General features: G+C 42.5%; 1 protein-coding gene across 14 annotated transcripts in view; it reads right to left on the bottom strand.

The window, feature by feature from the left end:
* The window catches only part of MAST4 (microtubule associated serine/threonine kinase family member 4), a 508,313-nt gene that overhangs the window by 138,797 nt on the left and 346,580 nt on the right, over positions 1-22,936 (bottom strand). The window contains exon 1 of one of the 14 annotated variants that reach the window (XM_084880873.1): positions 16,176-16,631. The exons of 11 other annotated variants lie outside the window; for them this stretch is intronic. In XM_084880873.1, coding sequence (XP_084736999.1) covers positions 16,176-16,267 — 92 coding nt within the window. In that variant the 5' untranslated portion in view covers positions 16,268-16,631. Of the gene's footprint in view, positions 1-9,689; positions 9,974-16,175; positions 16,632-22,936 lie in introns of those variants that run through there. 2 more of the 14 variants (XM_084880863.1, XM_084880869.1) reach the window with 2 other exon arrangements.

Here is a 22,936-nt window from a genome sequence, read left to right as displayed (position 1 = left end):
ACAACTCCTGGATTCTGCTACTGTAGCACAAGCAGCCATAGACAACTCCTAAATGCACTGGTGTGGCTATATTATACTGAAGCTTTATGTACAAAAACAGGTAGCATGATTTAGATTTAGCCTGTTAGCTGCAGTTTGTCTATCCCTGACCTAAGTGCTTCACAAGGTATCCTGCTTAAGGCACAAAAAAAGATACGCTGGTTATTTTCCTACTTAAAGATAGAAAAACCAGTATCAGAAGTAAGGGGACCCGCCATGGTCACCTGTCTCGTCTGCTTCTGAGCCAGGATTCCATTCAAAGTCCACCTAAATCCAAAATCTGAACTCTTTCTACTAAATGAACTGAATACAGATTGTTGACTACAGATGACAAAGAGCAGTCAACTTGAGCAGAAGAAAAAGAGAAGTCTTAATTCTTCCTCTTACTTAATATTAGCCAATCTATACCTATCTACGACAAAATAGTGAAGACAGCAAAAATGCTGGGGGTTTTGAGCATGTAAGGACAATGCTCAATCAACAGAGCCACACTGTCCAGGGTGCCACATCCTTTATTAAGCTTTTATATAGTGTGCTCCTTGCAAAAATACATTAATTGGCCCGCCATCTGGCAAACCTGCTCACACACATAAGGGACAGAGTTTGGACAGAGTTTAACCCCTTAAACAGGGTTACAGGTAAACCACCCATCCCAAAAGCTTCTGGAATATTCAGTACTGAACTCATCCATACCAAAAGGGAAATGGACCCAAATTCTGTATTGCAAAGTTTCAGATTCTGGCAAAACTATCATGTGATCGCTCTCCTAGAATTCCAATATTCCCTAAGAGGATTTGGCAAAACAACTCATTGACATTCATATATTCAGCAATTCATTCTTTCAAGATCCAAACTCTGTCCCTTATGTGTGTGAGCAGGTTTGCCAGATGGCGGGCCAATTAATGTATTTTTGCAAGGAGCACACTATATAAAAGCTTAATAAAGGATGTGGCACCCTGGACAGTGTGGCTCTGTTGATTGAGCATTGTCCCATACACTGAGAGGTCACCAGTTCAATTCCCAGTCAGGGCACATACCTTGGTTGTGGGCTAGATGCCCAGTGGGGGGCCTACAGGAGGCAACCGTTCAATGTGACCCTCTCACATAGATGTTTCTCTCTCTTTAAAATCAATAATGAATCCTTCCTCTCTCTTTAAAATCAATAATGAAACATTTAAAAATAAAAATAAAGGATGTGGCACTTACTCTTCAGGAACTTTAGCAGAATTGGAGGCAACACATAGACAACTAATTAACCTCTGATCTGAAATGCCACTTGACTCTGAAAAGAAACTACAGGGGTAATGGATAGAGTTTAGTGCCTGAAACTCAAGGGAGAATAAGCAATAAATATGTGTGTGAACCTTATTCAAGGTTCTCATTGCTTTTATTCCCCTTGAGAGATCAAAGGTTTATTTTCACCAGTGTTGTTCTCATTTGGAACCTGAAAACCAGGTTCCAAGTTCATTCAGGTTCCATGTTGTTTACCAGCTTGAAACTTTGGTACCTAAACATTAATTTCCTCATCTTACAATAAGGAAGTTCAACTAGATGTTTCTGAAAGTCTCTTCCAAATTAAGCCTTCTATGAATCAGTTTTTCTTAACCCATGATTCTGTATGACCAATGTTCAAAAATAATATTCTGAATGAAATTTAGATGCCACATATCTTAATACACAACATAGTGTTTTTTAAATCCTTAAGAGTAAGAAGACATTTTGACTATTAAGAGAGCTGCACATTATTTATGAAAATTAAATGATTTTTCCCAAAGGACACCGGGGAAGGGAAGATGTGGAGCAGATGGATTCATTGCTCCCCAATGGAGAAAAAAAACATTCCTGCACCTTGCAAAAATATATTAATTGGCCCGCCATCTGGCAAACCTGCTCACACACATAAGGGACAAAGTTTAGATCTTGAGGTTTAACATTTAAACCTGTGGGGAGATGGTAATTGGAATCTGAGTTAGCAATAGTATTTTTAAAGGGAACCTTTCAAGAGAATAACAAGGTCTAGAGCACATGTGTCAAACACAAGGCCCCCGGGCCAAATCCAGCACGCCAGGCCTTGCAATGTGGCCCGCACCGCGCTGTCATCACTGCACTCTGCTGTCAGTTTATGACATTGTCAGTTTATGACTGTTCAGTAAACATTCGGCCTGTGATTTAGGCTGGATTTTAGATTTTGGCCCCTTCTCTGATTGAGTTCGACACCCCTGTCTAGAGGGTGAGACCATCCAAGGCAACATCACTAGTGCCAATGGCCTCGCCCTCAATGCTACCCAGTGAGCTGGCTGAGGCCACTCCCGTGGCAGGTAAGGTCATGCATTGGCTCAGTGGCTCTCAGAGCACAGGTGTGAATGCGTCACCACAGCTTTACAGGTAAACGTTCTATACCTTCTTGTACATTACAGATAGCTTTCAAATTTTCTGGAAATTGTACTATTGTAAAGCTGGGTATTTGAAGAATCCCTGTAAGGAGAAAAGGCAGCTCATAAAACAGGAGGTACAATAAAGAATGAGTTTTGTGCATACAGGTGCCCAGAAAAACCCTTGGTAGGATAACTCCACATTTTTAATAGTGTTTCATTGCTCCCCAATGGAGAAAAAAAACATTTCTGCACCTTGCTTGAGTACTAGACTTTAGAGTGCTTTTTTTTTTTTCTTTATGGTTGTTATATTTTCTCCATTCTTGAGCATGTGTTAAGGTTAATTTTATTTTAAAAGCGATCTACATTTCGCTGAAATTAAAATATAATAAAAATAGTGGAAAGTCATGATAAATTATTTTTATGAAGTGCCCTGGCCAGTGTTGCTCAGTGATTAGAGTGCTGACCCATGCACTGGAAGGGTTTCAGGTTTGATTCCGCCAAGGGCCTGTACCTGGGTTGCAGCTTTGATCCCCAGCTCCTGTTGGGGCACGTGGGGAGGCAACCAATACATGTGTCTCTCTCACATCACTGTTTCTCCCTCCCTCCCTCCTTTCTTTCCTCTCTACCTTCCTCCCTCCTTTCTTTCCTCCCACTCTCTCTGGAAATGAATGGGAAAAATAATCCTTGGGTGAGGATTAACAACAACAACAAATTATTTTATAAAGAAAATAAGGTATCATGCATTTATCTTTTGTAAAACACGTTTTGTTCTGTCTTCACTTGCATTTAAAAACTCCAAAATTCCTCCCAGAGCTCTATATTCATTTTCCAACAACCATAACCTATGTTTTCAACTCCGTCTTCCAAATCGTCCACTCATAGCCCCGTTTCCTTCACCAATGACCAACTCCAAATTATTTTTTAACACTTTTCTGCTAGTCAAACTTGTTGATCTGTTGTCTTATAACTTCTTCGCCTATGTAGCATCAAAGGGGCAATTATATATTAACAATGGGCTACACAATTTATGTAGTTTCTGCTTTTCTTTCAAATATCTTAGTTGGATGCATTTCTCTGGTACCCACTTGATATTATCAACCAAGTAATCAAACTATGTGTTAATCATCATCCTAATCAAACCTTTTTTTAGAAGGATGAACACAGCATAACAAGGTATCCTAGTTGGGATCCTGGGACTGAAAAAGAACACTAGACAAAAAAAATCAAATCTTAATGAATATGGAACTATTTTTTTAAAAAACGGGGGAGCAGAAGTGAGCAAAATAAAACTTATTATTCTAATCTTATATCAGCATTATAAACAATTAAAAACACCTGGAACTTTTTGAGGTGATACAAATATTATGTACCTTAATTGTAACAATAGTCATATACTGTATTTGCCAAAATTCACAAGACTGCACACCTAAAAAGGAAGGTTTTACTGTGTATGTAAATTGCATCTCATTAACTATATTTAGAAAATAAAACAGACCTAGCTGCCTGGACTTCCTTTTAATAACGTGAGTAAACAGAAGTGGTAAACCCTCATTAGCAGGAATGTGAAGAAGTCTGCGCCCGGATTAGTGGCCATGAAAACATCTCTTTAGCATTTAAAAAGCACCTGGAAGGAAGACTTCTTTCACTTTAGCAAGCAGCTCACATATGGTACCACAGGGAGCTAAAAGGTCTCTGTGGACTAGGGAACTCTGAACACAATGCTAGTGCTATTTTGCATATTGTATATTGTGTATACTTGCTTCCCATGCAATTGTTTTGTGCATAACAAAGCAATTATTTCTTAGTTCTCAACAATGATTTTCTAAAGGAAAAGACATATTTAAGTAAGTGCCACCAACTCATCCCTTTAAAAACTTAGTTAACATTAACATAACTCAACAGGAATTACTATATTTTTAAAAGGTAAAGAAGGAGTCTGTAAGTAATTCATCTCTAAAATCTCCCAACAGACCTTTTCTGGCAACCGCACTACAATGCCATCTAAGATGCAAGGTCTTTTAGCCCTTCTATGAAATGGCCTGCATGCACTCTTAGAAGACCAGGGTTTTGAGATGTGTGCATAATATACACTCTCCTGTGAATGCATAGGATTTTATAATAAACACAGGGAAGTCTCAGGAAAGTAAGTGTGTGTGCTGTGGGGTGCTATTCATTCAGAAGGCCTGTAAGATAGCAGCTGTTCAGAGCTCCATTGTAAGTAAAACCGCAATTTTAAAAGCACAAGCCCACTCAAATGCTATTATAAATTGTGATGCTTTAAGATGAGAAAATTATAGGAGAAAACATATGCAATTTCCATTAATGGGAAAGAGAATCAGCAGGTGGCAACTTTAAAACAAAGCAAATCCAATTCTATTTGTAACCCTCTTCCCTCAGACCGTGGGGGCATTTCTATAGCAAAGGTAAAATTCATCTTTGAATTGCCAGGAGGCTACTGTACTATAAAAATTAAGAGACTAAAAATCTTACTTTACAAATATGACTTTTACTAATTAGAATATTGTTGGAGCTCTATTTCCTTTGGAGACAGGATACTAAAGTTTTTACCCAGGTTTACCACTTACTACCAGTGAGATCTGGAGACAATTTCTCCATGCCTCAGTTTTTTCCATCTGTATCACAGATACTATAGACAGGAGTAAATGAGGCAGCATACACCAAACTGCCTCAATAAATATTGTCCTTCTACCTCCTCTTCTGCTGATGTTGGTAGAATTGCCGGTTATTACACATTATTGTAATTCTGTCTACGATGCTTTCTAAACTATTAGACTGAGCTATTTGAAGAAAAGGATCGTGCCATACATATCTTTCTTGCCCAGGTGATAATCATAGCTCTCGTCACATAAAAGGTACTTGATAAATATTTGGTACGTAAATGAATCAAGGAGATGATTCAATACATTCCCAGACCTTGTCCACACAAGTCAAATATAGTCAAACGAGGTCATTAGGCTACCAGGTTGCACCACAAGCCACAAAGCAGGAAAAGGGTCACACAGAGATGTGTCACTCATATATAAGCAACTTTAAGGATCTTGAATCAACTTCCCCCGTTTCTGAGATTAAACACACAGATCTCGGCTGATGGTTTCTCTACCTTTTGGCCCAGTCTGTAATCATCTGACTCCCCTTCAGTGCCTGTAAGGCAGCCAAAGAAAAGGACCTGGAAGAGGAGCTACCTGGCCTTCAGGACTGGGGGCTACCACCTCCCAATCCAATCCTTAAGGCATCTTCAGAAATGCTACCAAGTGAAGGCAAACCAAACCAAAGACAAACACAACCAAAACCATTGCAATCGCACAGGTCTTAACAGAGAGTTTAAGATATACACACCTGGAACTTCCCAACAAACTCCATAAATGCTGGGCCATGAATCCCCTCCAAACATGTTAGTTTCTTAGGAAAGAGATTTGAAATCAAACCTGTTAAGTGGCTGAAGAAACAGCTACAAGCCACTGCCTGCCGGACACACCTAAAAGAATGGAAGATTTGAAAGGAGAAGCTTGTTTCCTCTGCTCCAGGCTGGGCAGGCCGCTCACATGGGAACTAGAAAACTGGCTTAAAATGAGAACTATAATCTTTCTGGAACAATGGGTCATGACGAGCTTCCTTCATGCCAAAGCAAGTGTTTAGAAGTGACTTCTGCTAACTGAAAGAAAGAGTAAAGGGCACATATATTTACTCTGGCTTGAACACAACATTTTTGAATATGTCTCTCAGTGCCAAGAGTCAGACCCTTTTCTTCATGGATTTTGAACCTGGCACCCACTCCATGGAATGTTTGCATTTCCTAGGAATGGCATAAAAAAGCTGCTTCATATGAATATCTAACCAGCTCAATTATCTGTACTTTCTGACCTCCAAAAGATCTTGCAGTGAGGTGGTAGACAGATTGTAAGGTTAATACTCAAAAGGTAAAACAAACCACAATTTCTCTTGTCTAAAGAGTTTCCTTTAAGAAGCCATCAAATGATAACTAATCAATCACAATTGCAAAGAAAACTGAAGTCTACCTCTCACAAGGGCATCTTGACAATCAATGGTTGTGCTGGTCAAATGACATAAAAGATACTAAGATCCAAGAACTGGACTGAGGAGAGCAGAGCTTGGATCTTGTGCCTGATTCCGATGGTAAGAAAGCTTTTCAAAACCACTACTGCCCTGGCTGGTTTGGCTCAGCGGATAGAGTGCCAGCCTGCGGACTCAAGGGCCCCAGGTTCGATTCTGATCAAGGGCATGTACCTTGGTTGCGGGCACATCCCCAGTAGATGGTGTTCAAAGAGGCAGCTGATTAATATTTCTCTCTCATTGATGTTTCCCTCTCTCTCTCTCTCTCTCTCTCTCTCTCTCTCTCTCTCTCTCTCTCTCTCTTCCTCTCTGTAAAAAATCAATAAAATATATTTAAAACAAAACAAACAAAAAAAACCACTACTAACTTTTCACCTTACAAGTCCTAGAGTTCCAAAGGCTGACTTACCTGAAATTGACAGAAGGAAGATATGTATTGAGAAAGACTGCTATGTACAAAGTTCACATAATAAAAATATGGTAACTCTTACTCCTTACCAACTTTGTGGTACAAACACCTAACCCCAGACATCAAGTCCTAAAGCGTCAGGGAATTATAATTCATAAGCATAAAGCTCATTTTGTAGAATGCATACCAGGAACTAGGACCTAAAGTTCCCTGAACTATCCTATACTCTACCTGCCCCCACCACTGGCCACCATGGCCATTGGAGATCAAAGATTTTTAAAATTCCTTTGCTAAAGGATCTATTATTTGTGAAAGATGTAAATTCATATTCATTCTCTCATCCTGCCGAGTCTGGTGAGTGTACCCATCAGCTACTAGTATTTTGCCACCTGCCTATCCTTTGAAGTGGTTGAGCAGGCACAGGTCAATTTTAGAATGGACTAATTTTTGGATTAGCAAATAATTTGTGTTAATTGAATGCATACCAGAATGGGGGATGACAAATGGATAAAACTAATCCTCGCATGCAAAAAAGAAAATCTGACAGGGTTTCAGCATTCCCAGTGCTAGGTGCCTAACCTAGGTAATATACTTGGAAGTCTTTGATTCTGTATCAAAAATCTTGAGATAAGCCAAGTGAAAGTAGTATTTTTACAGGAATTATATCTCGAGTTCCAAGATCAACAAGCCATTCCAAATCAGACGTAAGAAATAACATTACATAATAGCCACTTAATAGCTATTGTTTTACGGTGACAAAGGTTTTATTTACCATATTTCCTAGAGTGCTCTATTCAGCGGCGGTTTTTCCCATGACAAACATACTTTTTTTCCCTTAACCCCTCCATACATCGGTAAAAGGAAGACATGTATAATTATAAATTCTAATTTAAAGATACCCATCGTATAACATTTTAAAAGATATGATTGTGAAAGGGAGATAGGTGATTTTTATGCAAGCTACAGACTCAGATTTTTATGCAAGCTACAGACTTTAGATTGAGTACCTAGTTCCTGGTATGCATTCTCTGGCAATGGCTAGAGAATATTCTAAGAGAGACGCCTGAGAGAGAAATGCGGTAAGGTCAAAGTCAGGGTCCAGAGACAACATGCACTGCCATGTTTAAAATTAGAATAACGCACAGCAAAGGCAGCTTCAGCAGCTCCTCATTCATCAGGCAAAAGGAGCCTGGAGGCCGGCATCAGATTTCTTCCCTCTCTGACTCTCTGACCCTAGGAGACCCCGGCCGGTCTACCTAGCTCTTCACCCAGGTGATTCACTCAGAACCTAACACATTGCCCTCCCAAAGACACCTGCGATTGGAACTTCCTGTCCGGTTTGAAAGTTCCCAGGGACATGGAGCTTGTTCTCACCTGCTAAGAGCTAAAAGCTTACTTGAGAACTTCAGAAGGCACGTGGAGGTGGCCTTCCGTATGTCAAGCTCTGGACGTTGACCTTACTTTTGCCTGCAACTACAGTTTCCTAAGAGACCCCCAACTCTAACAAATGTAAAACCACAAAATCAGGGGAATGGAGAAAGTCCTAGGGTTCTACAATAAAGCAACGGGGACCTTAAGATAAGAGATAAACCTTAATGATGGTCTATTCTAACCAATCTATTTTACCTTCAAAAGCAGATCAAAGCCTAAATTCCCTCCTTGGGCCTTTTCGCTTTAAAACAAAACAACATGATGCTTCAGTTTGATATTGGCATAATTACCTCCTCTAATAAGCATGCCCAATAGCCATTAGTGTAGCTAAAACTCCCACAGGTCCTCTCATTCTGTTAGTCAGGTTTAAGGACAACATTTTCAGAATTTACAGCCAAGTTCACAAGGGAGCTTTCCTAATTACCAAGATAGAGAAGAGAACAAAGCGCCAGGACTGCAAGTAGTAACAACCATGTGAACTCTTACTTAGAGATCTCTGGTTACACAACGTGCCCCTTATCACAAAAACCAAATTTGCTGTTCCGCAGCCAGGACTTCTAACTCGAGTGACTTCGCTTTTAATAAACGACATTACTCACGCCCTGTGCCTCCTGCTTTCATCCAGGTAGCCCGGGACCATTTTAATATCTTGTCTGGACTACTTAACTTTCAAAGGGGATTACTCAGTTACCATGATGTCACTCCCAAATGACTAGGCTGAAGGCAGTAAAGACAGCTCAGGTTACATAGCTGGGTGGGTGCTCACCCACACTGGAAGTGGGTGTGTTTGGGGGAAGTGGGGGTTCGGGGCCTCCAGTCTTAATGTCCCTGAGACACCAGCCTATTTCCTCTTCAACCGGCACCAGGACGAGTCTCCGAAATTATTCAGAACGAGTCCTATGCCAAGCTTCCCCTCCACCTTCACACGGGGGCTCAAATGACTTCTCACTGCCAACACCTGTCAGCTTCAGTCCAGAGGCAGATGGTTCCCCTGTTTCAAAGGCATTACTTGGGCTTCTGATACCAGGATAGATGTGTATTGAGAAGCAAGCAAAGCCATCAAAGCACATAATGGTCGACACCCTCACTGTGAACTCACTGACAATACTCCCCAGTATTGACCAATTAGAGCAACGAATAGCCCAGGCCTGCCATGGGGCATATGAGATGTCTTTAAAAAACTCTTGAAATCTACTTTTCCCACTCTCACCTCTCTCTGTGTTTCTCTCTCCGTCTCTCTATCTATCATGATCTCTCGTTCCTCCTCCATCCCTTCCTCCCTCCCTTTCTGCCTCCCTTGTCCCCACAAAAGACCTACAGAGTCAAGGGGCAAAACAAACAACCTGTAAACTCTTGTAAGCTTCACACTGGAGGCTAAAAGCAATATTTTCAAAATGTGCGTGAGCCTGCCCGGGTCCTTTGTGTATGTCTGCGCTTTAATCCTTTGCGGTGTACAGAGTCTGCGAAGGCACCCTGCTCCAGAGTGGGCCAGGACGTGACACAGGATTAGAGGGCGAGCCCGTGGAAAGTACAGTCCAGGGCAGGGCAAAAGGAAAAGGATGAAAGGAACTGCATGAGACAGGTCTGGGCAAAGCAAGGAGTGGGAGCACATGGGCACGGAGCCTCCGGGAGGGGCGGAGCGTGCAGGTCAGACGTGGAGGGGCTGAGAGGAGGGGCAGCGAGGGCCACGGGCTTCAGCTGCCTGTGGGAGAGGCTGGAGGGGCAAGCAGGGTGCACTGCCCAGGCTGGGGAGGAGACAGAGTGGCGGTGGGTGGAGGCTAGAGAAGCTCAGAGCCAGGGTTTTAGAGAAAGAGAAACTTCAGCCATAAACACGTGAGAAAGCAGATACTCATCAGGCTGTGGAAACCACTGGAGCTTCCAGACAGGAGGTGAGCAGGAGCCTGTCATAGCCTATTTGGGCGGTGAAGCAAGTGAGCAGCAGTGAGTAAGGGGATATGATTCAGGGAAGAGGGCTGCCCGGCCAGCTGTGACGATGCAGAGGCCGTGGGACACAATGACGAGTCAGTGCTGCATTTAACTACCCACAGAGAGTGGTTACCAGCCACCGTCTCCATTCAGCACTTCACTTCTGTCTCTGGCTCGTTACCTCCCCACGCCCACCGCATCAGCTGCTGCTGAAGTCATCACGACTTCCCAATTGTTGGATAAGGTGCATGCATTCATCTCCCTGTGGAGGGAGTGCTCACCATTCTCCCTTTGGACTCTCTGTGAGAACACTCTGTTGGCTTCCTTCCTTTCTCCAGGACTCTCCTCCCCGTCACTTTTCTGTGCCGACCTGCATCTCCACCCATCCCTTAAGTGGGCATCTCCAGTTGTCCCACAGATGAATGGGATGGATGTCTCAGACGGTCCTAACGATGACTCCCAAGTCTATTATTTCTGGTCCAGCCTCCCCGAGTGCCCTGGACCTACGCATCCAATGGCCTGCCTGGGGCTCTTTCTTTCCTGCCTCAGAGCCTTGAGTGTGCTCAGATGCCTTCCCCAAACTCTTCCCACAGACAGCTCTTTCTCAGCCTTCCTGTCTCCCCTTAAATATTACCTCCTCAGAGGCGTTCCCTCACCACATTATCCCAAGGAGCCTCCCACACTGCTAGGTGTCAGCTCTTCTTGCCTTCCAGTACTGACCACCACTGGGAAAACGACTGACTTAGATGTTTGTTCACTTGTGCGACCCCAGCACTCTTGTCTTGCTCATTGCCATATCCTTTGCCCAGCACCAGGCATTGGTGCTGCAGATGTTAGCTGAATGAAGGAATCAACACTCCATGGTAATTGGCACACAACAGGTGCTCAATAGTATGGATCAACCGAGCTTCTGAGGATGGAAGGGACCAGTACAAGTTCTTATGTCCTCCCCTCCCCGACATTTACGTAGATAGTTGGTTCCTTCATCTCCCTGGTTCCTCGAGTCAAAAGCCCCAGGGCCATTGTGAAATCTTTCTTCATCCCTCAGAGCCAATGGCTCTTCAACTTCTGTCCATTTTATATCTTTAGTATCTTTCAGAGGCATAACCTCTCCAGATCCTCTGCTCAGGCCTCCCGAACCCTTTCTATGGGTTAGAGCAATAACTTACTAACTGGTTTCTAGGTCTCCCCCTCCACTCTCAGACTTAAGCTCTTAGTGCAGCTAGCCATGTCTCTCTCCCAAGGATAAAGGACAAACTCCCACAATACCAAGTATTTCAACTCTCCCCAGCCTCCTTGCCCACCACACATCTCCTTGTTGCACCGAAAGTAACAATATTAATAGTTAGAATTTACTGAGAGTGTTTATATGCCAGCCATTGCATAGGCACTTGATACCCTATGAACACATTTTAACCTTTACAACCGTCTAATGGGAAAAGTAATTTACTTGTCCCTGTTTTATAGATGGAGCAACTGAAGTCCAAAGGCATTAGCTTACCCATATCATTCAAACCCAGGTGAACTGGCTTCAGATCCACCCCCTCAACCCCTGTGCTATGTTATATTCCCGCTTCAAACGTCACGCTTCAGTAAGACTGAATTATGCCTCTGCTTCTTTATGCTCCAGCAATACTGTATAGTCCCTTGAACTTCATGTTGCCAAGGCCACCATGCCTCTGTACACACTATTTCTCTTGCACCTTTGAAAGGCCCAGTCCTTGTCTGATAAATACCAACCTGCCCCATGACCCTGAAGTGTTGGCTTTTCTATGTGGTGTGTCTCCTTGAGACCAAAGTCTGTCTCACCTACTGACCACTCCTCTGGTTTATGTGTACCTTGTAAATGCATCTCCGTAGTCGAGTTTGCAATGATTCATTTGCATATTTTCACTGAGGCAAGCCTAGGGCTTTCAGCTTTGGGTCACAGAGCCCAGGCACATAATAGATGCTCAAGAAATACGGGTTTAACTGGGCCTTTTCATAAATGGGGTGAGTACAAGTTCACTAATACTTGAGATGTCGGGTCAGGAGAGAAGTGTACTTGCCATACTTTTTGAAGACATATATTCATGAGCAAAACAAAAAGAAAACCTTACAAAACAAACACTACAGATGTTACTGAAGAGAAGATGCAGTGTACATAAAAATGCAATAGATTCTGACAACTACAGCAGTTAGTTGAAGATCCCTGAATATACCTGCTGTTCATAGCAACTGCTGAGTAATGTGAATTCAGCAAAAAAAAACAAAAAACACAAAAAAACTTTTATCCCATGGGTTCTCAGAAACATACATTTGGAAACTTGCTCAAAGTTATTTACGGAGTCACACTGCCCATAGGCATGGGTAAGGGTTTTACTGACTTAGGTCACTGAGGTTTGAAGATTATTCCTTACGCACAGTGAGAACATACAGATTTCTGACCATTAAAATTAAAAACCAAGCGTCTCCTAGATTCACCAGACTGTAGTTTAGCAAAAGTAAAGGTGAACCTCATCGGAGCAGCAACATTTAAAATTCTTTATGGTGTGACACAGAGATAACAAGAAAAAGAAGCTTGATCCCTCCCCCCACAACATTTTGAATCCAACGGGAAAAGATGTTATAAACATAAGTGGTAACATAGATAAAGCAGGCAAACCCATTTCCATTCTAAGCTGTGATGGGCTCTTCACGTGAATGGACCATCAGAGACCTATGAAATGTACAGTCTCTAAAGCAAGCGATTATTACTTCAGTTTAAAATGATACATTTTGGTTAAAATAATCTATCCATGCAGCCTAGATTTCTGTCCCTCAAAGCAGCAGGTAAATAAATGGTTGCATGGCGACTGCCTTGAGGAAAGAAGAGAGGGGGAGAGAAGTACAAAACCAGTGGTAAAAAAAAAACAAAACTGTTTCCACTGGGGCATGTGAGCTTTGCAACAAAAACAGCAAAGTCACCAATGTCCGCCAAGGTCAAGACAGAAAATAATGATGGGAACAATGTATCACCTTTGGACACAGCACAGGAACCCCAGCTTTGCGTTCAAGAGTCTAAGCCTGGGGGTAAGTCTGTATGCATCCTTTCCGGAGAATCCAGAGAGTTATAGGCCCAGGTGGGGCGCCGAGGTGGAAGAGAGACCTTTAAATTTCTCTGTGAGAGGACAAGCCAAAAAACCAGTGTCATGCTGAACTGGCCCCGCGGAAGCGATGGCGCAAACCAAACGTCTTCCCATGATGCCAATTCCTTCCAAACACAGATTTAAGAAAAGAGTCTGAACCCATCAATCTCTCTCTCTTTTCTAAGGTAAGTGGTACACACGCATCCTGTCCCTAGAAGCTCTAAGATGCTCATTCAGAGGCTCAAAGCCAGATTACACTCTTCGATAGACACAAGACGCTGATATTAAAGAAAAGGTTAAGATGGAGTCCTCTAAATCAGAATGTTAATCAGAATAAGTCCCTGGGATAAAATATGCAAAATGAATGAAAGTCAGCGCATGTGCAAAAAAAAAAAAAAAAAAAAGCCAGGCTTGGGCAGGAGAGATAGTCCAAGGAATAAGGCAAGGGCATCCCTCCCCGGGCCACTGGCATGCCCTCGGGGAAGCCAAAGAAGGAGAGGATGCCTTGGGTGTGGAAAGGTCCTTCGGAAAGGGCAGCTTTAGGGAATCTGATCAGCCACCTAAGGAGCAGGGTTCCTGTGGGCCTGGGAGACGAGACAGGATGTAGAGCAGTTAAGGGAGGTCACAGAAGGGGAGAGTCACACTGTAAGCATATGCTCCATGTCCTTAGGGAAGGTCAGGGAGCCGGAATGGATCACTGTATCATAAGGGAACGCAACAGCTACACACACTGCCCTGGGGGAGAGGACAGCTGCCTGCATCTTTCTGAATTTACATAATAAATATAAAGCAACACTGGCCTCAGGAGACCAACAGTAAGTAGAGATGCGTACAGATGCTCTTCAGGGCCCATATTCCCAGACAGTGAGTCTTAGAAAACCCCGGTAACAAATGGGCTGTGACAACCACCACTGTGGGAAGGTAGAGAAGACAATCCCCTGTCCCCTCAAATGAAGAAAGGGGAGTGGAGACAGCCCGCTCCCCTTACCCCCTCCCAGCCCCTACTCTCCCACCCCTACCTACTCCTCCATTTTGCTGGAAAGAACCCAGGTGACTTTAAAACCTAGACTCCCTGCCAGCATGAGCTGTCTGAATTAGAGTGTCCTGGGCTGCAGAGATATTTCCCTAAAGCTGAGATAAGGCCAGCCTGAGAATCCCTCCTGCATTTGACCGTCAATAAGACGATCAACAGGTAGGTAGAAGGAAGAAAGGCTCCAACTGCTTTTCAGGTTTACAAACGCAGGCGGGATGCCAGTGCAGACTTATCTCTGAGAGGAGAACTGGCTGCGGAGGGAGGACAGCCTGCCTCCAGCCAGGACGACACCACTTACACAGAGGGCTCCTGGCAAAGGGAGAGGGTGAGAAGCTACAAGGGTTACTGTCTTGAGGAGCAGTGGCCTTGTGCGTGTACAGCGTGATTCTCTTCAACAGGTTCGTTGTTTTGGGGTTCGGTGCATGGGTGACACAGCTTGAACAAAAATGACCAATACCAAGAGTGTCTCTGGACATAAATATAATGAGAAAAACATAGTCACCCTAATTCAAAAGGCACAACTTTAGAATCTAACATGGTTTGGCGGTACCAACACTGTTCAAGCTGCATGAGAAAATAAGTTTGACCTAAGAATCTCTCTCTCTTATATGTGTATTTGTACATATAAATTGATAGAGCCACACACAGACGCACACACGCTTGTGTTTGGCTTGATCAGTATATATGTGTATGTACAAATAATACATGTGAGTATTCCAGATGCTTCTGAAATGTAGGAAATTCCATGGGGGAAATTTAAAAATAAAGCAAATAATTAAGTTCTCCAAAGTATTAACTATCTGCATTTATGCTACAAAAAGCCACAGGTATAACCAAACAGAATGAACTATTTTTCGGTGTGTTCTTTCAACACTGCAGAACAAAGATTATGGAGCCCCAAATCTGATAGCCGGCATCCTGTTGACCCGACTGCACCATTGCTCGCATGCATGTCCACGTGTATGTGCAAGGCAAGTTTTGAAGAAAAACAATGAGCCTGTATTTACACACAACTCAGAGGGTGTGCGCCCCCAAACCACAATAATGCCCCTTCCTGTGCTGGACACCAGCAGGGAGAGAAGAGAAACAGCTCCTTTAAATCACGTTCTTTTAATCCAAGTGTTAGCAACCAACTCGAACCTGCCTTTCACTTATGGCATGAGCTTCATCTTGCTTTTTATTAAGTCTTTTCCCCTCCCATCTATTCTATCAACTATATGATACCAAATGAAAAGGCCAGACCCATATGCCAGCAAAGCAGTAAACAAACAAACAAAACAAAACAAAAACACACAAACCCAAATGGCAAAGTTATACAGACCTGTCTCTTTAAGCAGACAATTCAAAACAGGCTAACCTGAACTATCTTTGTGTAGTACATGTGCATCTTATAAAGGTCAAATATTTAACAGAAGGGGCATCTGAAAGGCTCTCCAAAGAGAAGCAGAAGCCCTGATATCTGGGTGGATGAAATCCATAAACAAACATGATCAGATCAAAGAGAGAGACTCAAAGTCTCTTCTCCCTCTTCCCCTTTTTCTCTCCCCACCACTCATAATCCAATCTCATGCCTTCCACATTTCCAAAGAACCCCGCATTCATCAGGATCCCTTCTCCCCGCCGCCCCGTCCCCCCAACCCACGAGGAGGAGAGAATACCTGAAACAATGCCCCCCTGGGCAGGGGACTAACTTTTAAAACTGTCACCCCATACACACCGCCTTCCCTCTCCTGGCCAGGGATCCCCGCGTTGTTGTTTTTTACCTTTGTGTTCGCCGCAGCCTGTTCCCACTCCTCAAATGAGGCAAAGTAAAGTTGGAGAGCACAGTCCAAAAATTGGGGTCCGACATATCCATGCCTTTCTTGAAGTTCCCTGCGGGCTCCAGGCTGTAATAGGACCTAAGCGGGGAGGAGGGGAAGGGGAAGCTCCCTGGGATCGATCTATCTACTCGCTCCCTGCACAGGAGCGTGCTGCGACCTGGGATCTCAGGAGGGAGCCACTCGGAGCCGCCTGCGAAGTGCCCTCCGGTCTTTCATGGACACACAGCCCTTCCTCCGAGGCTCAGGAAACTTATCTCCTCCCGGGTCTGCCCCCTCCTGGGCAGCGCGGTTGGCAACACACAGTCGGTGCCAGAGTTGGGCCCTGCGTTCTGCTCCGAACGCGGTCTGTGCGCTCCGGTCCAAGGCACTTTGTCATCCCTTCGGCACGTACCATTCGAGGCGCCCGCGGGGGGGTCAGGGAAGAAGACGACTATTTTTAAGTCTTAGGTTCCGGGAGGCTGTTGCTGATCAGGAAACCATTCAACATCCGAACATGCCCAGTGCTGAGTTTCCTTCTGGTGTCTACATACAAGGAAAAGAATTCCCATGGAGGAAAAAAAAAAAAGCTCCTCTTTCGCTCCCCCCCCCCAAAGGAAACTTACCAAAGCACTTTTACAGATTTGGCCTCCCGGGCCCGCTTGAGCGGGACACCTTTGTGTGGCCTCCCAGCCTGGCGCTGTGCTGAGAGGGGGTGGGCTGCGGGGACCCCTCCCCACCCGCGGACACCCCCAGGGGGAGCAGAGCGGGGCCTCATGGGAAAGGGAGCAGCAGAGACCCGGGTGGAAAGCCCAGATCAGGGAGCCAGGACACCCAAGCATCCCTCCCCTCCACCCCAGCCCCAAATGGATCATCCCCCCCAAAATAAATAAATAAACCCAGCTGCTGCGGGAGGAGCGGTGGAGTGTGGGCTCACACACCTGAAGGCCAATCTGTGACTCACTGCAGACTGGGTCACCGAGAAAATACTCCGGGGAAGTCAGTCACGACCTGCTGGGACGCTGTTTGCTGGGTAGGAAAAGCACACCAAAGGGCTTCCACCCTCACCGCAGTAAACGACATTTATGAGTTGCACTCAGTTGAATTACCACAGGGCACACCTGTTTGGCTTCAGACTGCAAGGACTTATCTAGAAAAATGGCCAGCCACCAGGATGAAAGACACTGTCTGCATTTATTTAACAAACGCTAGGATTATTTCCCTTCCAAGTGCATTAGAGCTTGAAGGGAAGGGAAGAATGGGGAGGTTGCAGAGATGTCACTGTTACTCATTTTGTAGAAGGATGTGGTATTCAAACAACTCCCCAAACTGACAAACCTTTGTATAAAAGTCTATAAAGAAAAAATAATAATTTAAATTAGCTGTCTTAAATCTGGTGTAATACGGCAAGAGATGCTACTCTTTTTAATTAAGCAAAAATAGCTTGTAAAGATGGTTTAGTTTATCCAGTAAATACTGGGAACGAAGTTGCTAACAGAAATAGGATGGTTACAAGAAGGGGTGGGGCAGCTGACCAGGAAGACAGGGTTAAACAAAGGACAGGAGTCCATTTGGTGATCCTCTGGATCCAATTCCTGTAACCCACAGCAGTATTTCCACCCCAAGGACTCTAAGGACTTCTGATGACAATTTTTATACAGGTCTTTCTTATGCATTATTTCCTCAAATGCTTGCAGAGCCTCCTCCGATCCTTGAAACCCACAAAGGTAAACAAATAAGGCAATATTTTCTCAATTTCACAAGTGACAAATACACTTCACCAGATACTTATGAGCTTGGTCCAGTATGCTTGCCCCATACTAAGCCATTTATTCTTAGGAAAATGTAAGTATTTAAAAAGTTATTTTTTAAAAGCTGACAATCTCTGCCCGTTTTCCCCATTCTTATGGGGTCCATGATAGGACCAACCTCTATGAGACTGACCTACATAAATGAGATGACATACAGAAGCCCCTTCCAGCAGTGTCTGAAACACATTTCATGTAAACGTTGGCAATACTATTGTAGTATGCAGGAGCTAAGAGAATACTATGCTGAGAGATGTGAGGCTAGAGAGCCCCTCCCTGCCCCCCAACACCCTCTACTTGTATGTGCTGGTCACACTGAATTAGATTGACTGTGTACTGCTGTCTTCCCTATTCGTCTGTCAGTTCCTCAAGGGTAAAATCATGTTTTATTGATCTTTGTATTTCCAAAATCTGACAGTTCCTGAGCTATAGAAGCATTTAATGAATGCATTTTAAATGGAGATGCTTCAGATGCTCGGGTATCTATTCTTTTCTCTCAGGATGTCCTGAAATTATCAGTATTAGCAGGTCAGTTGATTTTCTCAAACAATCCTAAATTCTTAAGAACCCCATAAGGATATTTTTAAATTCTAAAGACTTTCTCTTATTGACTCACTTTTATCTACATTCTGTAACTGAAAACAGATGTGCTAACATTCCTCAGAAATGTCACATGGCTCTAAGAAATGTCACAACTAAATCTAATCCAAGGGAAATTCTGTGAATTCCCCCCATCCCTATCCCCAAAGGTAAGCCCAGGGAATCGTTTTTGTGCTCACTTTTAGGTATCTGAGTTTAAGAGGAATAATTACGTATTAGAAGCTTCCCAGAAAAGAACAATCAAGAAGGAGAAAGGGAATGTGTATGTGTATTATGGGTTGAAGAGAAAATATGGAGAACAACTGAGAGAGGTCCCTAATAGTGAAGTAACTATTATGTGGAAGAACCTTTGGAACCCAAGATGAAAATGGCTGAAACAAGGGAGGACTTCCTGTAAGGTGTCTGAGCAGAGGTAACTTGAAGGAAATGAGGTGGGTGGGACTCTGGATGGTTTCAAGACCTGATAATTCTGTACCTCTGAACTCTTGTACTCTCTATGGTCCTTCTAGAAAAGCCCATGCATCTGGGCAGCACCTAAAATGGATAAACCAATGACAGAAAATACTTATTTCTTCTCTTGATTGAGTGATACATTCTCCACTCTGTATATTTTGAAGAAGCCATCATGCAGATTCTTGAAGAACGAGTAAGAAAGGACATGAGTATTTTTAGTTATGTAACTTTATATGATTTTTACACGGGATAATTTGGGTTGTATCCAAAATGAAAAAAATAAAAATAAGTGAAGTAATGAGGATCCAGAAATGAACTAGTAAATACAGTGAAAGTGGCTGATATATTCCCACACTCATTTAAGATTAAGAGTAGGTGTGACTTGTCTTTCAACCTGTTTGACTTGCTTGGGGAACCTATGATTCAGAAGGTAATGCAGTCAGTAAACACAAGAATTAAGACTGTCAGAACTACTGACATTTTCCTACAGATAAAATAATTATATTGGCAGACACTAAAGTATAATTTAGTTCCAATGTGGTAAAACTCTGGCTATGGAACTAAGAGGGAATTGAGATTATTGGAAATTCTTGAGACAATAGTTGGTCTAGGTCAATATACAGATATTTAGCAAGATTTTCTACTTATTGCACAACAACTAAGCCTACACAGCAATGGGCAAGCTTTGTGATCCTGGACGCTCATTCATTTCATCAGGATGTTATTATCTAACATTGTTTTTATGAGAAAGGTAAATAAGATTGAAAACAAGCTTGCATGCTACTGAAATACTAGCTTAGGACCCAGTGAGTATTTCAGAAATGAGCAAGTTCTTCATTATGTATCCATGTCCTACATACAAAAAAATTCAGATCCTTTCCACTGACTTCGATTTTCTCTATTTATCACCCTCTACCCCACTCCAGGGGGTTTCCCTGCATCCTACACAGAACAGTGTTAACTATCCCTGGAGCCTCGCCTTGAACTTAGACACCGTGGGAGAGTAAGTTTACTGCTATAGGTGTGAGGCCTGAAAAGCTGTCAGCTCCCCTCTGGCCCCAAGGCCATGTCCAATGAGAAGACATTAAGGAAAGTAAGGTTTATATTGAGTTTCCAAACATGTACTGCCCGATCTTGGCCTCATTCAGAGATTCTACTAGAAATTAATGTTGATTTCCATATACCACCATCTTCAGAGTACCTATAAGTTCTGTGAAGTACCTCCTACAAAGTACCTCCCCAAGGCTGTCCACACCTACAGGTCTACTTTGGTCACCTTCCCAATGCTCCCTGGAGAGGTTAAGAGTAGGAGGGCTTGCCCGTCTTGAAGGAGCAATCCTTGAAATCACTGTACATCTTGAGAAATAAGGTTTCAAGACTGGGCTAGAAATGTGAAGAAAGTTGTACCAATGGAGGCAGGTTGAAAGAAAGCTCTTCTAGTGTTATTATTAAACATTTTTTTCTCTCTCTCACATTACTAAAATATAAAGGAAGATAAAAAGTTAAATAAAATTAACTTCTGGGATAGATCTGAATATTAAAAAACAAGAGATGAATAATTAAGGTTGTATTATCCTTGGAATATTAAAACTACTTTCTAAGTAATATCACAAGGTAGAGAGATTAAGATTTCTAGAGTGAATAGATTAAATAAATGAAACAAAGTAAAATAGATTTATATTGCCCAGATAATGAGGCTTAATGTTTGAGCATCAACCTATGAATCAGGAAGGAAGTCACAGTTTGATTCCTAGTCAGGGCACACACCTGGGTTGCAGCTTGATCCCCAGCAGGGGATATGTAAGAGGCAGCCAATCATTGTTTCTCTCTCTCTCTCTCCCCATTCCTTCCTCTTTGAAATCAATACAATATATATATATATATATATATATATATATATATATATATATATATATATATATATATATTTAATTGATTTGTATTTTTAAATCAGTTAAACAGAGATGGGTTGAACAGAGAACTACATAATCTCCAAGAGCAGGTTGAAGAATAAGGTTCAAGACACGAAAGGACAAGTCAAAGACTGGCCAAAATGGGAAGAGAATGTAACATTTTCCCCATGAATTCCCTGGATCCCAGGAGAATCAGAAGCTCAGAAAATGTAGCAAATAACCAATAACTTTACAAAATCTAAGAGGAGAGCAGACAGATATGGGAAATGAGTACTTTTCTCCCAAATTACTGACTCCTTGGCTTGTGTGATAGAGAATATAGAGCGTGTGTGAAGATGGCCCAGCATGTAGAACCAGAGAGGTTTTCATAATCATTGCTTCTAAGCATATCACCCCAGCACGCTATCCTCTGACTTTCAAATAGGGGAAGGCCTTGGGAGAAGCCCCAGAGCTTAGTTTGACAAAATTCCACTCCCTGAAAGAGGAAATGGACAGAAAAGGTATGTCATCCTTATAGGGCTGGAGGGGTCATCGTGTAGGAAGGTGTCACTGACAGCCAGCCAGAGAGGAATATCTCTTTTCATCTAAACCTGCCTTCGGAAAGGCCCATCCATTGACCACACCAAGCCCTGGCTTCCAATAGAGCTAAGCTATCCAATCACGGAGCAGAGAGCAAGGCTTGGAGATCAGCATCCTCATCTGACAAATGGAGGGCTAACTGCTCTCTTGCTTTAAGACCAAACTTGTTGCCACTTATTCTAGGCAGCCTTCCTGGGGGCCTTCTGATCCCCTCTGGGTTAGGTATTCCTCCACTGGGCTCTGCTTGTTTGCAGACTAGACCTCCTTAGAATGAGAGGCCCTTGAGGGCAGGGGTTGTATCTCCATCTTTAAACCCTCAATACAAGCATTAGAAGGAATGTTAGGACAAGGGAGAAAGGCTTTGTACAGAGTTAGAAAGATACCTGATAGCAAAGTTAGGTCTAGAATCCTGATATTTTGAAGACACATGTTGAATATGTCTTCACAAGATTTTTCTGTCTATTCCTCTTTGAGTTTCATGAGTCTGTTCCATTATCTCTCTATGCTGTACCCGTTAGGTAGGTCTATTATCTCAAATTTCAAAATCTCAGAAAATATAGATCATGTATATATAGCTGTATGTATACAGGAATATGTATAAACTGGTTTGTAATAAATATCACTTTTTTTTTTTTGGCTGTAACTGTGACCCTCCAATATTAATAACTGCCTAAGATCTCAGTTTGGAGTGAACTTCAAGGACATGGTATTCCTTGTTCTAGAAGCTTAAGTCTAAGATAAATCATTTGTTATCCAGCTCCTGAGCATGAATTAACAAGACAATTATAAGAAGTGCCAATTTGGTTCAAGTGGGTCAGTGTAATTTATATTAAGCCCTGTAGTAAGTACACTAAGACCTTTCTGTAATATAGGACTAAGGTTAATTCATCAGTTTTTCTTTTTTGGGGTATTTTTTCAGGTTACACATCTTAAGTGATGGGAAATTATCCCATTAAAATAAGAGGTGAGAATTTCCATGAATGTACCAACAGGGAACATATGCAGACAGAGGTAGAAAGCATGTGCTTCCATAGCAATCAGAATTTTATTCCATGTTTAAAGTTTACTAAAATTATTACACAAATTGAGGACAATATGTCAGTGAAGACACAATATCTTTAGCCAAGGAGTTCTCAAGCAAGCTTTAGTTTCTCTATCTATTAAGTTATGCCATTTTCATACCAACAAAAAAACTTAAGAAAAATATTAATTCATAGGAGAATTTTAAATATGGTAAGCATGAAAAATTTTTAGTCTAACTATCATAGAAATGCAATTAAAGTATCAATCAGATATTATTACCCATTTAACTGGCAAAGATTAAAAAAAAGACAATCAGTGCTAGCAAGAGTGCAAGGAGATAAACTATCTCTAC

This window comes from Pipistrellus hanaki (assembly GCF_964339955.1).
Source record: "Pipistrellus hanaki genome assembly, chromosome: 4".
Classification (NCBI taxonomy): Eukaryota; Metazoa; Chordata; class Mammalia; order Chiroptera; family Vespertilionidae; genus Pipistrellus; species Pipistrellus hanaki.
This window is presented reverse-complemented; position numbering and strand designations above follow the sequence as displayed.